General features: G+C 38.0%; 1 protein-coding gene across 2 annotated transcripts; it reads right to left on the bottom strand.

Annotated features, from left to right (window-relative positions):
• Window positions 1-9,500: 9,500 nt before the first annotated feature.
• On the bottom strand, window positions 9,501-17,261 carry LOC121740929 (la-related protein 1A-like). 2 transcript variants are annotated; one of them, XM_042133594.1, is made up of 15 exons: window positions 16,808-17,261; window positions 15,555-16,083; window positions 15,227-15,395; window positions 14,831-14,921; window positions 14,478-14,549; window positions 14,124-14,324; window positions 13,789-13,919; window positions 12,406-12,475; window positions 11,911-12,000; window positions 11,511-11,839; window positions 11,236-11,382; window positions 11,039-11,102; window positions 10,702-10,847; window positions 10,167-10,271; window positions 9,501-9,988 (listed from the first exon to the last, which is right to left on the bottom strand). In XM_042133594.1, exons 1-15 carry the CDS (start codon window positions 17,075-17,077, stop codon window positions 9,835-9,837), a joined length of 2,568 nt encoding a protein of 855 aa, XP_041989528.1. In that variant the 5' UTR covers window positions 17,078-17,261; the 3' UTR covers window positions 9,501-9,834. The 2 variants fall into 2 exon arrangements, with proteins under 2 accessions (XP_041989528.1, XP_041989522.1); XM_042133588.1 differs by having other exon boundaries at window positions 13,789-14,324.
• Window positions 17,262-18,995: the final 1,734 nt, after the last annotated feature.

Below are 18,995 nucleotides of genomic sequence, written 5' to 3'. Positions count from 1 at the left end.
GCGAGTGGGCGTCACGCACGACGCCGGGAAGAGCCATGTCGCCGAAGCGCGTGGCGGCACAGACCGTGCCGCGAGTCGTGCCGTCGGCACCCGGCACGGCATGGGAACGCGTTCCGCTGCAAAGTCGTTCCGGCGGAACGGCACGCTGAACGCCGGCGGCCCGCTGTGAATTAAGGTATCTAGCTGCAATACGACATGTTCCGTCAGAATGTGACGACTGCAAACTGCGCTGCAGGTCGGTATTTCATCTCTAGTCTTAATAAAATTGAGATTTCCAAAATTCTTTTTCTACGGTTTTTTGGTTTTTACAATTATAAAATATCTCAGGTTTAGTTTAGTTTAGTCTTTTCAAAAACACTATTGTAATTATATTTTTAAAATTTAACCATACAGTATGATTTTTTAATTTTCATAATTTGGTCAAGTATTCAGTACTAGTACTATATTTTATGAAGATTATTTATTTAGAATTTTAGAGCATAATTATTACTCAACCAAGTTTTAGAGTGTAATGTGCGCCGCTAGTTAAGCACGTGAACAATTAGATGTTTAACATAATTAATAGAATCGTGTTCGTAAAATATTACGGCTACACTCAGACCTACAATAAATAGGATGGTGGCTCGTAAAATCCAGGGAAAAGCATCAAACTAAACCAAACCACCACCACGCTACAGATGCCTTCGCTTCCATCGCCTTTGCCCGCTTCGATCTCAACTTGTTGCCGCCCGAAGAAGAAGACTCCTATAACTCATAGCTGTTTCCTACAATTTCTTTATTTTGTCACAACACATATCAATTAATACTATGTATGTATGCTCTTTGCTCACCTTTCTTGCTCCATATTCTTCTTGTTTCTTCATCCTTAATTCTTGAAATTAGGTTCTACTTCATGTCTTGGTTTCCATCAAATTGAGATTTAATGTAAAAGATCTGATTTTGTTACTACCAAATCCATATAATCAAGGTTTAAGCCCTTGATTTCCAGTCAGCAGTTTCTAGGGCAACTCTTAAATTCTTAGTTAGCATCTCATTAAATTAAATTAGGGGGACAAAAGGATTTCTTCATTACATGCAATACAAGTACTCCATAAAAAACTGTTTTGTTGAAGATGTATGAAAAAACAAATTAGTATTAGGAGTAGGATTTATTATGCATAAATTAATTTGATATAAAAACGTTATATATATATTTGTCATATTTATTTTTTTAAATGTTGTGGGAGTATATGGAAAGCTCGAAGACCTTTAAATTCACTCAGAAAACACAGCTGAGCAGATCATAAAACAGTAGCTACTTATTCCTTTCTAAATAATTAGTCACTTGTGTTAGGATCAAGGTTTTTAGGCTCCAATATTCAGTTATGTTGAAAACGTGAGAAATTTGAAGGGTTTAAGTTTTTCATTTTCTAAGTTTTTTGACTTTTCACTTTTAGGGTAACCTCCAAAATGTTTATGAGGTTCCTTAATGTCAAGACCTCTCATATGGTTACTCCTATCCTATAAATAGATGTGGATTTGAGAGATGGAAAACACACCAACAAATCCTTCTCTCTTCTCTCTAGCTCAAGCATTCTAGTGTGCACATTAGGAGCATTGCATTGCTTGGTTCTCGCCTCCAATTCAAGTTCGTCGGTGCCTACGAGTTTGAGGTGCTTCAACTCGGTAGGAGGAAAGTCGTTTCATCTTTGGGGACGTTGAGCCAATCCGTGAGCACTAGCAGGGCCGTATCTCATCTTGCGGAGAGAGGGATACCTCGACTCGACTTGAAGAAAACCATAGTTTGCATCTTGTTCTTTTATTGTATTTACTTTGTTTTATTTACCTTCTAGTTTGTTGTTCTTATGTAATAGCAAGAGTTTGCCCGTGTAAATGCTGCAATATTTCCAACAATCGCAATACGAGATATTGTACTCTTGCTGAAATCATGTCGATGCGCTATGGAGTGGTTAATTCCTTGAGATCTATTCTCTTGAGAATGGTGTTTATCGTTTGTCATCTAACAAGCAAGACCAATTTAGACTTGGTAGTAATAATTGGGATGCATAGGTTATTGAATATACCAATGCACATATGATTCAATATAATTCTGTACTTATTAATGGAGACAATATTATGCAAATTATTTGAACGTGTTGTTATAAACAACAAAGATCATGAGGTGGTCGCAATGGTCTCCGACATGGACCATGGTAATAATCCAAATGAATGGTTTGTTGATACTGGTGCCACATGTCATGTGTGCTCCGAGAGAAGCGTTTTTTCTACTTACAAATCTGTTGGAGGTAGAAAAGTACGTATGGGAAACCAAGCCTCTTCTAAGGTGGTTGGTGTGGGTAATGTGTTCCTAAAATTAGGATCAAGAAAGGTTCTTACCCTTAAGGATGTGCTGCATGTCCCATACATCCGAAATAATTTGGTGTCGGGCTCACTTCTAGTAAATCATGGGTTTTTACTAGAATTTGAGTGTGAAAAGGTTATATTGACCAAGAATGAAAAGTTCATAGGTGAAGGTCACCTAGTGAATGAGCTTTTTGAGCTGAATGTTACGGTCATTCACCGTGGAAAAGGAATAAGCAATAAGGAAGATGACACATCCTCTTATTTGCTTGAAAGCTCTGATTTATGGCATAATAGATTGAGACATGTAAATCTAAATGCTATAAAAAGATTAGTGAATCTTGATTTACTAAAAGTTCACGAGTTTAACTCACAAAAGAAATGTGAAGTCTGTGTTGAAGCAAAAATGACCAAGCTACCGTTTCGCTCGGTAGAACGGAGCACAAAACCTCTAGAGTTAATCCATACAGACGTATGTGATTTAAAATTTGTGCAAACTAGAGGTGGTAAAAAATACTTCATCACATTTATAGATGATTGCACAAGGTATTGTTACATTTACTTATTAAGAAATAAAGATGAGGCAATTGAAGCGTTTAAAGACTTCAAAAATGAAGCCGAAAATCAACTTAATTGTCGAATTAAGTGTGTTCGAAGTTAGGGGTGGGAAATTATACCGAAATACCGTAATACCGGACTTACCGTACCGGAAAAATACCGAAAATACCGATTTTTCGGTATACCGCAGTTTCCGGTACGGTATGATACCGTACCGCAGTGTTTCGGTACGGTAACGGTATCAATTTTTCTATACCGCGGTATACCGAATCCACGGTATACCGGTATACCACGGTATACCGAAACTTCAGTATATACCGAATCCACGGTATACCGGTATACCGTGGTATACCGAATATTCGATATATACCGAAGATTCGGTATATCGTGGTATACCGATAGATTATTTTATATATATATATATATATATATATATTAATATTAAATATGTTGTAATATATATTACATTTATATATATATTATATTAAAAAAAATTAATACATCAATTAATACAATAAAATTAAACATTCAAATGATAATTTATTCAAACAAATTCAAAATTAACAAGAATTATTTTTTTATCAACTCATCCTATTAAATATAATAAACACAATAGCACATAACACCGAAAGAAGATTGGAAATACGATATCAGGAATATGTTTCAACAGAGCACATTTGAAAGAATTTGTATTAACTCACACCATTTAGTATATGATTCTTTGTGTAATGTCATATTCCAAATATACAAAGTAATTAAAAATTTTGTTTTATTCTTCGTCCCACTTCATAAAATGTCAATTAAAAATATGTGCAGCTGAATATGAATCAAATCGTTTAATTAGTGTTTAATTCATTGTATGTTATCTTATTTTATATACTACTTAAATTGAAGGATGAATAAATAGGATACTAATCAGTCATTTTTAATTCTTAAAGAGAAATAAATGTCCAATTTAAATTACTAACTAGTGTCACGCCTGTGCGATGCACGGATCATTTTAATTTCTTCATATTTATTTCATTTTGCGAAATAAAAGTTGCGAAATGATAAACAAAAGAATATTCGACATCCTCTTACTTTGGATTATACTTTTTCAATCACATTAACCCCACATAGACACAAGAGTGTGTTTAAATGCTACCTTTTCTTAAAAATGTCAGTACAATCATATTAAAATTTCAACACATATTTGTGTTGACATTTTAATAAACTGTCTTGACATTTAAATATCAGACTTAAAATTAAAAAGCATTTTTAATCTGTGAAAATATGAATTAACCGTTGAGTTATAACTGTAGGAGCAAGTTTACGTTGCAATAATTTAATATTGCACTGGTGAGACACTTTCTAGTCGAGATTCATTTCATTGCAATATAGCGACCCTATACACTAAAAACCCAAACCTTGGAACCTAAATCCTAAACCCTTAACTTTAAAATATACTCATCATAACCAACAAATGAGTCAAATTTTGATATATGTTGAATTTTAGTATTTTCACATTAAAAAAATATTATTTGCTAGTATTTTAAAAATGTATTCAAATCAAAGGAAGACCGTGCCTTGTTAATATTTTTGGGAATTTGTATGCATGTTTATAATGATAGATTGAAATTAAAGTCTAGGGGGAAAAAATTGAATCTTTATATCATTACACTTGTAAATCTATTTGGAGATTTTATTTATAAGACCAATTATTACTACTATTGGTCTAAATAGCCAAAAATAATCAATAAGTACCTTCATTTCATCATTAACCACGATTATGTGATAAAATTCTGAATATATGTAATCAAAATAATCCATAAATATATATTAAAAGATATTTAAAGATCAACATCATCGGCAACAACAAATATAATATGATACTTGATAACATGCTAACCAAAATATAAAATTGAATAGAGTGATGGACGAATTACCGATAGCAAAAAATAATGAACAATCGAGAAACCAATTAGTAAATGAACAAATCAAGAAACCAAATATTTTTCGGTATACCGTTACCGTTACCATACCGTTATTACGGTATACCGAAACACGGTACGGTATACCGTAATAACGGTATGGTAACGGTATCAAAAAATATCATACCGAATTTCCGGTATACCGGAATTTCGGTATACCGAAAATTCGATACGGTATCGGTATTGAATTTTGTCATACCGTACTTTCCGGTACGGTATGCGGTATGACACGGTCGGTACGGTATACCGTACCGACCCACCCCTATTCGAAGTGATAGAGGTGGTGAGTATGTAGCTTCATTTGCAGAATTATGTCATGCAAGTGGTATAATTCACCAAACAACGGCTCAATATTCTCCACAGTCAAATGGAGTTGCTGAACGAAAAAAGCGAACACTTAAAGAGATGATGAATGCTCTGTTGATTAATTCTGGTTTATCCCAGAACATGTGGGGGGAGGCTGTGTTAACAGCGAATCATATCCTGAACAAAATTCCACTAAAAAATAGGGATGTGACTCCTTATGAATTGTGGAAGGGAAAGAAACCTTCATATACATACCTCAAAGTGTGGGGGTGTTTAGCGAAGGTAGAAGTGCCTCCTCTGAAACAAGTTGCAATAGGCCCTAAAACAGTCGATTGCATCTTTATTGGCCATGCACTTAATAGTAGTGCATATCGTTTCCTAGTCCATAGGTCAGTTGTGTCTGGCGTGGCTGAAGGAATAACAATTGAGTTAAGAAATACTATATTCTTTGAGAATGTGTACCCTTGCAAGAAGCAGGAGGATCGTTCTAGTGAAAGAATGATGGAGAATCCACTAGTTCTAATCCTCCAAAAAGGACGAGGTCAAGTCCTGAGGATATAGAAGCAAGACGAGGTAAAAGAGTTAAAATTGCTAAGACTTTTGGTCCAGACTTCATAACTTTCATGTTGGATGGTGAACCAAAGTCATTGGCGGAAGCTTTATCTGGCCCAGACGCAGCGTGGCGGCAAGAAGCTATCAACAGTGAAATTGAATCCATTATGAGAAATAACACTTGGGTGTTAGTAGACTTGCCTGAAGGCTGTAAGGCTTTAGGGTGCAAGTGGATTCTGAAAAGGAAATATAAGCCTGATGGTACTATAGATATGTACAAAGCTCGCCTAGTTGTCCAAGGCTTTAAGCAGAAAGAAGGGTATGACTTTTTTTATACCTATTCACCTGTTACGAGAATCACTTCCATTCAGGTGCTTCTTGCGATTGTTGCTTTGCTCAATCTGGAAGAAGAAATATATATGGAACAACCCGAAGGGTTTGTTATCCAAGCCCCTTGGCCTAGCGGTAAAGGGTACTGGATACCGCGTCCATCCTGGAGGTCTCGAGTTCGAACCCTGGGTGGCGTAATTTGTCTTTCCTCCTTGTTATATGAGTTAATTTGTAATTTCCTCCTTCATATATATGAAGTTAATTTTTTTAATTAAAAAAAAACCCGAAGGGTTTGTTGTGCCTGGACAAGAGCGTAAAGTATGCAAACTGGTAAAGTCATTATATGGGTTGAAGCAAGCACAGTTACAATGGCATTTGAAATTTGACAACGTGATGTTGGCAAATGGATTCACTATTAATGAGTGTGATAAGTGTGTTTACATTAAGAACACAGATAACAGGTTTGTTATTGTGTGTCTGTATGTTGATGATATGTTGATAATGGGCAGCAATAGTGCCATTATTAACGAGACAAAAAACATGTTGAAAAGAAATTTCGATATGAAAGATATGGGTCTAACTGATGTGATTCTCGGAATCAAAATATTGAGGACCAATGAGGGAATTGCCTTAACGCAATCTCATTATGTTGAGAAAATGCTTAAGAAATTCAACTCGTTTGATTGTAAGCCAGCAGAGACTCATTTGGAGCTCAATGTCCATCTGAGCAAGAATATGGGTGATTCTGTTGCTCAAGAAGAGTATGCAAATGTCATAGGAAGTTTGATGTTTATCACAAACTGTACTCGACCTGATCTTGCTTGTCCGGTAAACAAGTTGATCCGATTTACGAGCAACCCAAGCAAGGAACATTGGAAAGCTCTGTGTAGAGTTTTGAGATACTTGAAGTATACTATTAACTTTGGGTTGCATTACACAAGATATCCCCAAGTACTTGAAGGGTACTGTGATGCAAATTGGATCTCTGATTCAAAAGACTCATTCTCGACAAGTGGGTATGTGTTCACTGTGGGGGGTGGTGCTGTCTCGTGGAAATCAATGAAACAGACGTGTATTGCTCGTTCCACCATGGAATCTGAGTTTATATCATTGGATAAAGTAGGGGAAGAAACCGAGTGGCTCAGAAATTTCCTAAAATGTATTCCATGTTGGAAGAAGCCAGTGCCCGCAGTATTGATACACTGTGATAGCAAAGCAGCTATAGGTAGAACACAAAGTGTCTTTTATAATGGTAAGTCTCGACATATTCGTCGGCGACATAATACCGTAAGACAGTTTATCATAAGTGGCATTATCTCAGTTGACTATGTAAAGTCAGCGGATAACTTAGCGGATCCGTTAACAAAAGGTTTAAACCGTGATCAAATACATAAATTGCTAAAAGGAATGAGACTGAAAACCTCATCTTAAAAGATGAGTATAGTGGTAACCCAACCATACGATTGGAGATCCCATGGGATTGGTTCAATGGGAAAACGAAGCTATACAAATCTAGCTGTAACACTCAGAAGATTTTAATCGTCGTCCATTCTTTAGAAAGCATTGAGTGTTGTAACCTGCACGTGGTAAGAGGTTAAGTCTTTTTACTTTTAATGATTCTTGAAATCTCAAAGAGATGCAGTATGGCAGGATACTCATGAAAGAATCACCTATGTAAGTGAGAAGTGAGGCCGCTTCGTGTGTGTGAGTCACTTATAAATTCCAAAGAGGTGTTCCACGGCCGAAACGGACACAAACGTGAGAACTGATAGAGTTGAGACAATATTGTGTTGATGCTATTGACTAGGCATACACCAAGGAGGAATAGTTCAAGGCATCGCGTCCACTAGCCCGCCGGTATGTCCGATAGTGTTGACTATGGAAGGTTCAAAATCACAAGTTATCTCTCCAAATACAATATCGTTTCTTGAGAACTGAGCAAAGAGTCTGAATACATGCATTTGTGTCTGGTGTTGGTTTGAGCTTGCAGCGCTCTAACCAATGTGGGGGATTGTTGAAAACGTGAGAAATTTGAAGAGCTTTAAGCTTTTCATTTTCTAAGTCTTTTGGCTTTTCACTTTTAGGGTAACCTCTAAAATGTTTATGAGGTTCCTTAATGCAAAGACCTCTCATATGGTTACTCCTATCCTATAAATAGGTGTGGATTTGAGAGATGGAAAACACACCAACAAATCATTCTCTCTTCTCTCTAGCTCAAGCATTCTAGTGTGCGCATTAGGGGCATTGCATTGCTCGGTTCTCGCCTCCAATTCAAGTTCGCCGGTGCCTACGAGTTTGAGGTGCTTCAACTCGGTAGGAGGAAAGTCGTTTCATCTTTGGGGACGTTGCGCCAATCCATGAGCACTAGCCGAGGCGTATCTCGTCTTGCGGAGAGAGGGATACCTCGACTCGACTTGAAGAAAACCATAGTTTGCATCTTGTTCTTTTATTACATTTACTTTGTTTTATTTACCTTCTAGTTTGTTGTTCTTATGTAATAGCAAGAGTTTGACCGTGTAAAGGCTGCAATATTTCCAACAAGTTATTTAGCATAAAATAAGGCTTACAAAGTAGTAATATTTCTGCAAACTATCACTCTCTTGTTTATTGTAACTTGTAAGCTTATCCACTACAAAACTAAGGGCTAAGTCTAGCAAGAAATTTGTATATTCAATTGTTGGCATCTCAAATCATATCATACCATACCGCTAGCACCGGAGACCACAGTCCAACCAAACAGTCGATTACTTTTAATTCATTAATTTTCCTATTATTCTCTAATTTCAGTAAACTTTGTAAATTACGTATTCTTAAAATTAAAATAATTAGTTAAAATTTTAAAAATTACATAATCGAAATGAGAAATGTTGTAACTACCAATTATCTCTAATATGAGATTTTTTAAAATTAGTACATTATAACTAATGCCAGTCACTAGTACCAAAGTTGTTAATAGTTGATGTTAGATCCAAAATTATCTTGCCAACTTAGAAGAGAAATATAGAAGTTGGGGTCAACTATGGAGTTATTAGTTAAATATAACAAGATGTACACTTTTCGAAAGAATTAGTTTAAATACAAGCTCTCTTCTCAACACATAAATCACTACTTACTCATAATGCAACATTTCCTCCACAAAACTGCCCCACATCCCCACCTTATTGTACTCTTTCTCCACTATAAAACACAAACTACACATTTCACCTACATTCCCTCCTATTATCAATAACACCTATATTTATACACCTACTAAAATCAACATCTCTATCTCATTATGGCCTCTCTCCATCGTAAATATACGAACTACACCTTGATCTACACCGCCTCCTACTTAACATTCCCATCAACACATTATATACATGAATTAATGTTGTGTCATTTTAAGTTATCAACTGACATGTCAGACTAGGCATAGGTAGTTAGGTATATGAAGTACTACACGAATTACCATTATGAAACATGACTCAATAAACATGAATTCCAAGTTATACAAAGCTCACGTCATTATTAACCTTTTTTTTCCACCAATATTCTTATATACAGCTCACAAAAACCAAAGAGCAAAAAAGAAAAAAAAACATCCTGATATTTGACATTCTTTGTTGCGACACTAGGATGTCGTCAACATCCTATGTACAAGAAAGTAGAAAACTACCCAATAACCGAAAAATGGGCCACCAATTTCAGCTTTTACCTCTATAGACTGTAATAATTCTCCTTTCAAAATCTGAGACATCGTCAGTTCACTGAAACTGCCAAGTCAAACGGCCTATGTGGCTTAATGGTTGCTTTCTTTTACGGTTGCATTCTTAGCTTTAGCACGCTTGAAATCTTCCATGCTACGATATTCCTCTCTCAGCAGCCTATCCAATTCGGGGTGCTTCTTCACTGCCTCTTTCTCGTCCCGTGCCTCCCGGAAATGGTGAAATGCCCTGATAGGTCAAAGTGAGAATTGTCAACAACAAAAGAAAGTGAAATGGTGAAGGGTGTAGAATCGAAAAACTATACTGTCTCGTGATGTTGGATTTTCTACAAGTATCTTGTATCTGTTGACTCAATAGTTAATTGTGGTTTCTGAAATCACAATGACAGATAAGAGACAACAATTACCAGTACTTCTCCAGGCCATACAAGTTCCCTGTTTTGTAGAATTGAAGTGTTAACTGTTCAAAGTCATCATAAAGATCATCTTTGAATTCCTTCTCCAAGCCATAACTGAGAAAAGAAATTATAATCTAGGTAATTGTAAATGAAGAAAGATAAGGGTAGGAAAGATACACTTTGTATAGTCTATCTCAATATCATTTTTTAATATTTTTAATAGTATTTTTGTTTCAATTTCAACTTCCAGTATTTTAGGTTAATGCTACAGTTACAAATTAGGCTTCAATAATCTGAGTAGTGGTCCATGTACAGTAATTATTCTATTTTTATATTACATGATATTAAAATAGTGAAATTAATAGTAGTGGGACATACTGAGGCACAAAAAATAGTGGGACATATTGAGGCACAAAAAATTGTGGGACATAGGATCCCAACTGGGAAAGGAGGCTATGTGAAAGAAAGAGGACATGAAGAGAAGATGAGAAGAATAAAAAAATATAAGCATCAGGAAAAACAACACCACATGCAAAGACTGTACCTATAGAAGCGGAATAGACATTCTGTTCCGTAATTGTAACCAGCAGCTGCATCTTCTAGCGCCAGCTTACGGAACTCATTGTACATGGAAGGGACAAACATGTTCCTTAAGAAAAAACACCAAAACCTGTATAATGTGTTCATCTCCTGCAAGTAAAAAGCGGTTTGCATCAGCCTCAGTGAAATACGGTACCACCAAAACCCAATGCAGTTTAACCAGATTATTTATTAGCCAAAACCGCAAGGAGGAAACATTCATTACATCAATGATCTAAAATCTAATGAAAAAATATCTTCAAGCTGTTCGAAGAGAAATTCATCTATAATTTCCAAGATACCTCACTGCAACCAATGCCCATTTTCTTTCGTTCACTCAGGCAGCGTTTTTTATATTTACTGTACCTGGACAAAGAAAATTTACCAGCTTAATATATAATAGGGACACAATTCAGCTGGCCAATTAACTAGTCCTTCCTTGATTAGGCATGCACTCAAGCAACTATAGCATAAAATTCCTTTAATTGTATCTTCTTACAACTGCTGTTTGAAACCATTTTCCTCCAGAAGTTTATGGCTTGCATGCTGAAATGGAGGAAATGGCTTTGGTACTGAACCAACTGGAGGACTACTTCCTGAGAGATTGCTGCTTTGAGGTGAGGCACTCAACTTTGAATGCCTGAACCTGAAAAAAAAGGTTGTCATGGGACCTTGGAAAAAAACCAACAAATCTAAATAAAATTTAGATGTTTCACCCGTGGACAGCTGATCCATTAGTGCTTATCTTAAAGAATGTAATGTTGTGATACTCACCCATGACTATCTGGGGGCGTCGAACCAAAGAAAAAACCAACTGCATCACTAGGTGGACTTCCAGATATCGCTCCCATAGAGTTCCGGACACTTACATGACCTTTTAGATTCCCATACGACAGTCGCTGCTGTTGCTTCAAGTTGATTTTATTTTGCTTTTTACGGGAGTAGGAATGTCCAGGCCCCTCGGAGCTGCTTTTTATTGTGGAATGATCAAGAACCCTAGAGTTTAATGTTGCAGCACTTTCAGCAGAATTTCTGGAGTTGTCATCCCTGCCTTCACTAATAGGCTGATTATGTCTACAATTTGACCTTTTTAAGCTCAGTTCCTGCAAATGGAGTGATAATATTAGTAACAACTGCTTTCCGTTCAATATTATGTGTAAACAAATATGCGAACCTGCTCATAATAGTATAGGCCATCATTTATCTCGGAAGCATGCTCACTGGACAATGGTTTTGATTTCTCCCCGGCTCTCATTCGACTATTCTGCATTGTAGAACCTAGTTATTCACTAACTTAAAGAATCCAGCTGATAACACTTTTCAATTGCAACTTTTTATTAATATCCTACCAGCAAAGCATGTCTTTAATGGACATTGGACAAAAGACATTTAAATGGGATAGACTCCTTAGCCTAACAAAACAAATTTGATGATAAAGAGAAATTGAATACTTCATACACATGCATCAATGGGATAGGATCAATCATGTACCGCAGATCTATTTTACCCTATGACTGAACCTCAAATAAATAGCAGAGTTACAGAAACCGAATAGATCCAGAGAACATCAGCAGAGCGATAAGCATTTTAGAAGAATATTTAAAGAATATTTTAAATAACAGGCTAACAGAATGACTCAAACAAGCCTGGCAAGGAATCATGGTCTCACTTGAGTGACAATTACAAGCCTCTCAACAGCTTGATCACTAATACTGATTTCATCATCTTCATCATCAACCCTGCAGACACCCACAATTAAAAAAGATAATGCACTGAGCACATATTATGAAGCTTACATGCAGCTGGGACTGAGAAAAAACAAGCACTTCAAAAAACAGCAGGATACCAGAAGGATGTAGGCTGAGAGATGGAAATGAACAACTTAATAGGCACTACAGTACTAAAATTTAACAGGCGTTCAATCTGCTGGCAATGGAAAAAGGTAACAATTAGAATAAATCGATGTGAAAGATTCAACGTTATGTCCAAAAGCTTGTAGAAAGATTTAACAATGAAGCCTGAACAGTAGGTGTTCAAACATTTGCACAAGATTACATCAAGGGGGTCTTGTAATGGAGAAAACTTCTACGATGATCACCCAATTATTGCAAATGAGGCAATAATACACACATGATTTTATAGCTCCTCAGTTGGTGATATTGTCCATACTCCATAATATCCCCGATCAACTGCTTACAGAATTATTACTTGCAGAACTGTACTACTGAGTCGAGTGGAAACAGAGAAACTATGTAACTACAGGAAAGAAGGATTATATTAAATAATATACCACATCTACATGATTAGGAACTAATAACCTCAACAGCATTGCCAGAATTGAAGCAGACAACTGGAAATTCATGTATTGAAACTCTACCTCTGATGTTGAGAAAGGACATAGCCAAAATGTATAAAGTGGGTCCAAGGGAGATGAAAATAATTAAATCATTTACAGAGGAAGGCAGATAAATGCAGAAATAATATGTCTATGCGAATATCAGAAATCAACAACTCAATATAATGTAAGAACACATGTATAACTTAATTTAGTATGGAACCATAGATGTTTGCATAACCAAAATCACTAAGTAACATCCCTGTTTCTGTCAAAATGACGAGTTTCATACTGGTTTCATTGTATAAATGCTACATACTGGATTCATTGTACATTTCTGCTACAAATATGAGCTACAGCTACCAATATTTTCATGTCCATCACAAGCATATGCATTTCCATTTGAACAATTTTACACGTAAAGAAACAGATTGGTGCATCTAACAATACTACCACCATCTTTGAAAAATAGAAACTTTTGAAATGGTACGGGTTTTAATGTCCAATTGGTAAAGTAAGAGAGATGAAGAGAAAAATGGGTAAAGTAGGAGAGAGGAAGAGAAAAATAGAGGAAGTAGTGTTAGTGGATTGTTGGGTCCACTTCCTAAAATAGAAAGTTTCTATTTTTTAAGGGACAGACTGAAATGGAAATAGTTTCTATTTTTAAGGGACAACGGTAGTATTAGATAAATCAAGCAGAAAGAAAACCTAAAATACCTTCCAGCAGTAGACGGATGGTCATGCCCCGTCGTTTTCCGCTCCAATTCCAGCTCTTCATCAAGCATAAATGTGCTTGAAAAATCATCAGATGACTCAGCATAGTTCTGTACTTTTGGTTTCGAAAGAGCCTGCATTTTTTTGTTTTCACTGTTTTCGAATATGACTGACTTCACAGAATCAGCTCCTAGTGAATTTGCTTGGAAATTTGATCCACCGCTATGTACACTTGCATTGTTCTTAGAGATCTCTAATCTCAAATTACTGTTTCCTAAAGCAACTCTCTGTTCTTCACTTTCCTTGCAATGTTCTGTAGAACTTTTAATGGTGCTTACCAGAGTATCTGAAGCCAATGGCAGAGAATCCACTAAGCTTTCATCTGGAGGAAGCAACCCAGTTGTTCCATCAGGACTATCTCTCTTATTCTCTTTCTGATCATCATTTTTTATGGAATTTCCACCTGTGGATTTAGGCTCACTGTTTACAGATTTTGAAATCCACTTAGACCACTCATTGCGTCTTCTCATCTTCTCACCCTGCAGAGAATGAGATCACACATTCAAGAAAGAGTTCAGAAGAAAGGAACTGAAAATATGAAACAAAAGCATAAGAAATAGCTTTTTGTACAATCACCAAAAGATGAAAAGACATTTGACTGAAAAATGCGAAGGAGAGGGAATTTATTGAACCTGCACTTCAACGGACTCCGATGTTTGCAATGCGTCTATGATAAATGGTATCTCTACATTCATTTGTTTCACCTGAAACCCATTCCATGAAAGCTTTTAGAAGCAAAAGACTCAGACAGAAACAACTCACCCAGGAGAAGCAAGTCAAGTGTAAGAGACAATGGATTTGCAGCAGACCTAGGTTATATAATCATGCACCCTAACAACCAAGCTTACCAACCTATTAGACAGAATAGCAAAAGCTTTTTCTCCCTCAGTTCTTTTGTGAATTGGGGGGAGGGGAAGGGAGGGGAGAGGAGGAATTCTCCAAAGATCATGGACCCAAGCTCAGAGAATGAATAATGAAATATTACCCTTTTAAAGCCTGCAATACTCGATACAGGGACCCAGCCCTGGTTGTCCATCAAGGAGATCAAGTAGGGATCATTCTGCAGATTCTCATCACTGCCAAAGTATATTAATATTCAATGCATAGTTATCAGGATAAGTCCCTTTGTTAGTTTAAAAAATCTCAAACATGACCAAATAAAATTAGAAGCATTAGCATGTTCTTGAAATACCACTAAAAACTAAAGAACGATGTATGAAGTTTTTCAAATCAAAGCTGATCAACATCAATTTTTACGAATGCAGTTGATGCACACACAACAGTAGGCTTGAAAACATGTTATGGTTCTTATAGAACTAGTTCCAACCCTCCTGTTGTGTAGATTGAATTTCAGAGCATGAGATCAGTTTAAATAATTCACCTGAAATAATACTCAATTTGCTTAACAATGCTGGCCCTCAATGTTATCATTGGCGTGGGTGATACAGGAACACCAGGGCTCAATGGATATGGAACTAAAAATGGTGGATAAGGAATCCTAACAGAGCCTGGGGGCGCAGCAGGATAGTAAAAGAAAGCTCCTGGTGGACCTGTATAACGAAAACTCTATTCGATAACTGTTCTCCAATAATAATAGATGAAAAAGTGAGGATAATGAAAAGAAAGTGAACAAAATGAAACAGAGAATATATGATGTCAACTTAATAAAACAATATGTCAAATATACTTCCACATTGTAGCACATATACCGGGATAGTTTGGCCCGTCAATAACACCCGCAGGCCCAAAATATGGATGCCTTATCAAATGTCTTGGCCCCACATTTTGTTGCATAGAGATGTTGTTAGAGGCAGCCCGTTGATTGTTGCGGGAAGGATTCGTTGGTCCATATTGCTCATTCGTATTACGCCTTCTTCCACCAGAACCAGAATCCTGGCCACTTGAATCAGCACCCGCTGAAGGTTGAATATTAAGATTCATTGGTGAAACATAGGTCTGTGCAGGATCAGTACCGGACTTTGGCATTTGAGCATCAGCTCTAGGAAAAGGTCTGGCTGGAAACTGATAACCATATCCAGGAACAGAAGTTGGTGAAATTGGAAACATATTATGGAAAACTGGGGTTATTGTTGGCGGATGGTAAGGTAAGGGAACAGCAAATGGAGGTATATTATTTGGGCCATGCTTGGGGCCGTTTTTATTATGATGTGTTGCATATGGTCTTCGGGGAGATTTTAAGTTACCACGGCCATTGAATTTCTGCGGCTCAACAGTAACCTGGATGTCCACAAGAACTGGAAGATAAGCTACCAATTTAAACAAAAGTATACTAGTTCAAACAGATACATAGATAGTTCTTAAACAGAACATTTAGCAATATCTTATCCCAAACCAAGAAACAGATTTTTAGTATGTCATGTCAAACCAAGAAACATGATAAGAGGCCAATAAGCCTACTTAAGGTAGTTGAAAACATGATAAAACTGAGAGAATGAGTGAATTGAATAACATATTGAATTCATATGGTCATCTTTCAAACACTTAGGGAGATTATTTCTTTATTACTTTACCAGCACAGAGGCTCCTCCAATAATAGTTTCGTTGTCTATTCTCTCATGTGTTGTTGTAAGTTGTAACATTGAATTAAGTCAATGATAAAAAAATTGACAAATCCTATTATCCATCAACTAACTAAAACTGCATACCAAATTTTCATATCAGGAAATTAGGCATAGTTTCCATGCTAAGAATCTCAGAGGTGTTTCGGGTATATGAAAAACAATGAGTGTTCCATAATCTGAGGTGCCCTATCATTCTATCTAAAATCAATTGTGTGTTGCCTTACACGCCAGCGATCTTACTCTTACGGTCTCCCCTCAACTTGCAATAGAAAGTAAGAATCTTTACAACCGAAAAAATCAGGCTTAGAATGTAGCTAGTGCATTAATACACACAATAAAGCAACAAATTAAATCATAAAATCGACATAAGTAGCACCCACCGGCGCAGAATGCGTTGGAGGATCAGCACAAGCATCGGTCCCAGCCTCCATCGGCGGGGGAGGAGAGTTGGGAGGGTTAGAATCGGCACCTCCATTACACTTGGATCGCTGCTGCGCATCGGATAGTGCCGGCCAAGACTCCGAATCAGCACCGGGCGCCGGAGAAGCGGCGGCGGAAGTTTTCCACGGAGATCTCGGATGAGAATCGGCGACGATTTCGGTTAAATTCTCAGGGTGATCACCAACATGAGTAGCACCATTGTCCCCCATCCCTAAGAGAGACTGAGCTGAATGAAATAATAAACAGAAATGAAGGTAAATTTATGGAGACACAAAGGAGGCGCCGGAATTGGTAATTCCGAAGGGCAAGTGAAGGCGGCAGAGAGAGAGAGAGGGTGGCGGAAGGCGAGGTAGGAGTGAGAGTGAGTAGGGGCGTGAGCTAGGGTTATCAACTGGTTAGAATAATGTTGACTGGATTGACTTCTTGTCCGAAAAACTTAAAATTCATTCCTTAGGCAGTTCCACGACATCGTCACTAAATCGTACATTAACCATCCCTTAAATTATATTCGCGGGCCCCACTGTACTTTTTTACTTCATCCCATAATTAAGGGACGAAACGTGCAACTCTCCGTCCCTTAACCGTCCTTTAAATTACTATTCATTCAATTTCATTTTTTATTTTTATTTCCAACCAAATTCAATTAAAAAAACACACTTCATTAAAAATAAAATAAAATTACAACATAAAATAAAAATACAACTTAAAATTCAAAAAAATAAAAAAAGACATAATTAAAATCCTAAAAAAATAAAAATGACATGATTTAAAATACAATTTTATAGAAAATAAAAAAAACTACTCCGCCAGCGAATCATCCCCCGAAGGCGGTGGAGGTGCACTGAAGCCGTGAGGAGGCGGAATGCCAAATTGTGCTGCCATAAACGTAATTCTGTTAAGCCAGACTTGGTATTGGGCGGGCGTAATGCTGGAAGTGTCCGCCATTGTGGCGGTCATGTACATGGCCATAAGGGAGTTGGGGGTCCCCCCGAGCCCGAGCCCGCTTGGCTTGATTCGGCTCGACCCCTCCTCCCTCTAGCCGCCTTCGCCGCATTTCTCCCTTGCGGCCGACGGCGCCCACGGGAGGACCCCCCGGCATCGTCTGCCGGGGTCTCAACCTCCTGCGAGGCAAACTCTTGTGGCCCGCTGCCCGAACTGCCCTCACCAGACGAGTATTGGCCACTCGCCGTGTGCTTCGTGCGCTTCGAGGTCGAGCCCGTGCTGGACCCACACCGCTGGCCCACCTTTCCTCGTCCTTGACGACCTCCCAAACATCGACATATTTGAATTGTTTGCCGATGTCGTCGAAGTAGACCCACAAAGCCGACCTCAGAATGTCGGCTCCCGTGGCTCCGCTTTGGTAATGAGCTGCTTCATTCTTGTGGATGGCGCAGAATCATTTGACCTCTCTGTCGACTCGGTCAAAGTGAGCGCGGAGCATCTTATATGTGCGGCGGTGGGACCCCTTCGGCTTAATCTGGTGGTAGGCCTCAGTGACCTTTTCCCAGAAGCACTTCCGGGGTTGTTGATTCCCGACGATGGGATCGTACGAGACGCTGATCCAGGCGTTCTACACCGCCAGCGTTTCTTTGTGGCCGTACGGATGCCGGCCTAGATCCTCCTCCTCATCTGCCTCCGCCTCCGCCTCAGCCCTGGAGCTTCCACCGCCTTGGCCTTCTTCCGGAGTGGGTTCAACGGAATAATCCTCCCGAATCTGGGATAATCCCTGCGAATACCGCGGGACGGAGGGACGGGCGTATGCATCCACGTCAAAATTGGGTGGTTGGTACCCCCCGGCATCGACGAACCCTGGGTGCCCGGCGTCGACGAACCGGAACCACCCAATGTGTTGTACATGCTCTCCCAGTCGCCGAACGCGTTGAGATCCCACCCGACGGAGCCGCCATCGCCGGACATTTTGTGATGAGATGTTAGATGAAAATTGGAGAGGAAATGAAGAAGATTTGGGAAGAATAGATGTGTAGTTGTGTGTGAAATGATGATGAATTAGGAGTATTTATAGAGTAAAAAAATAAAAAATAAAAAAAGGAAAACGGCTATAAACGGTAATATTACCGTTTTCCACTTTTAAAATTTTGTTTATATTCGAATTTTTAAAAAAATGAT

Source organism: Salvia splendens, chromosome 1 (genome assembly GCF_004379255.2).
Source record: "Salvia splendens isolate huo1 chromosome 1, SspV2, whole genome shotgun sequence".
Classification (NCBI taxonomy): Eukaryota; Viridiplantae; Streptophyta; class Magnoliopsida; order Lamiales; family Lamiaceae; genus Salvia; species Salvia splendens.
The sequence above is the reverse complement of the archived record's forward strand: the minus strand, read 5'-3'. Positions and strand labels throughout refer to the sequence as shown.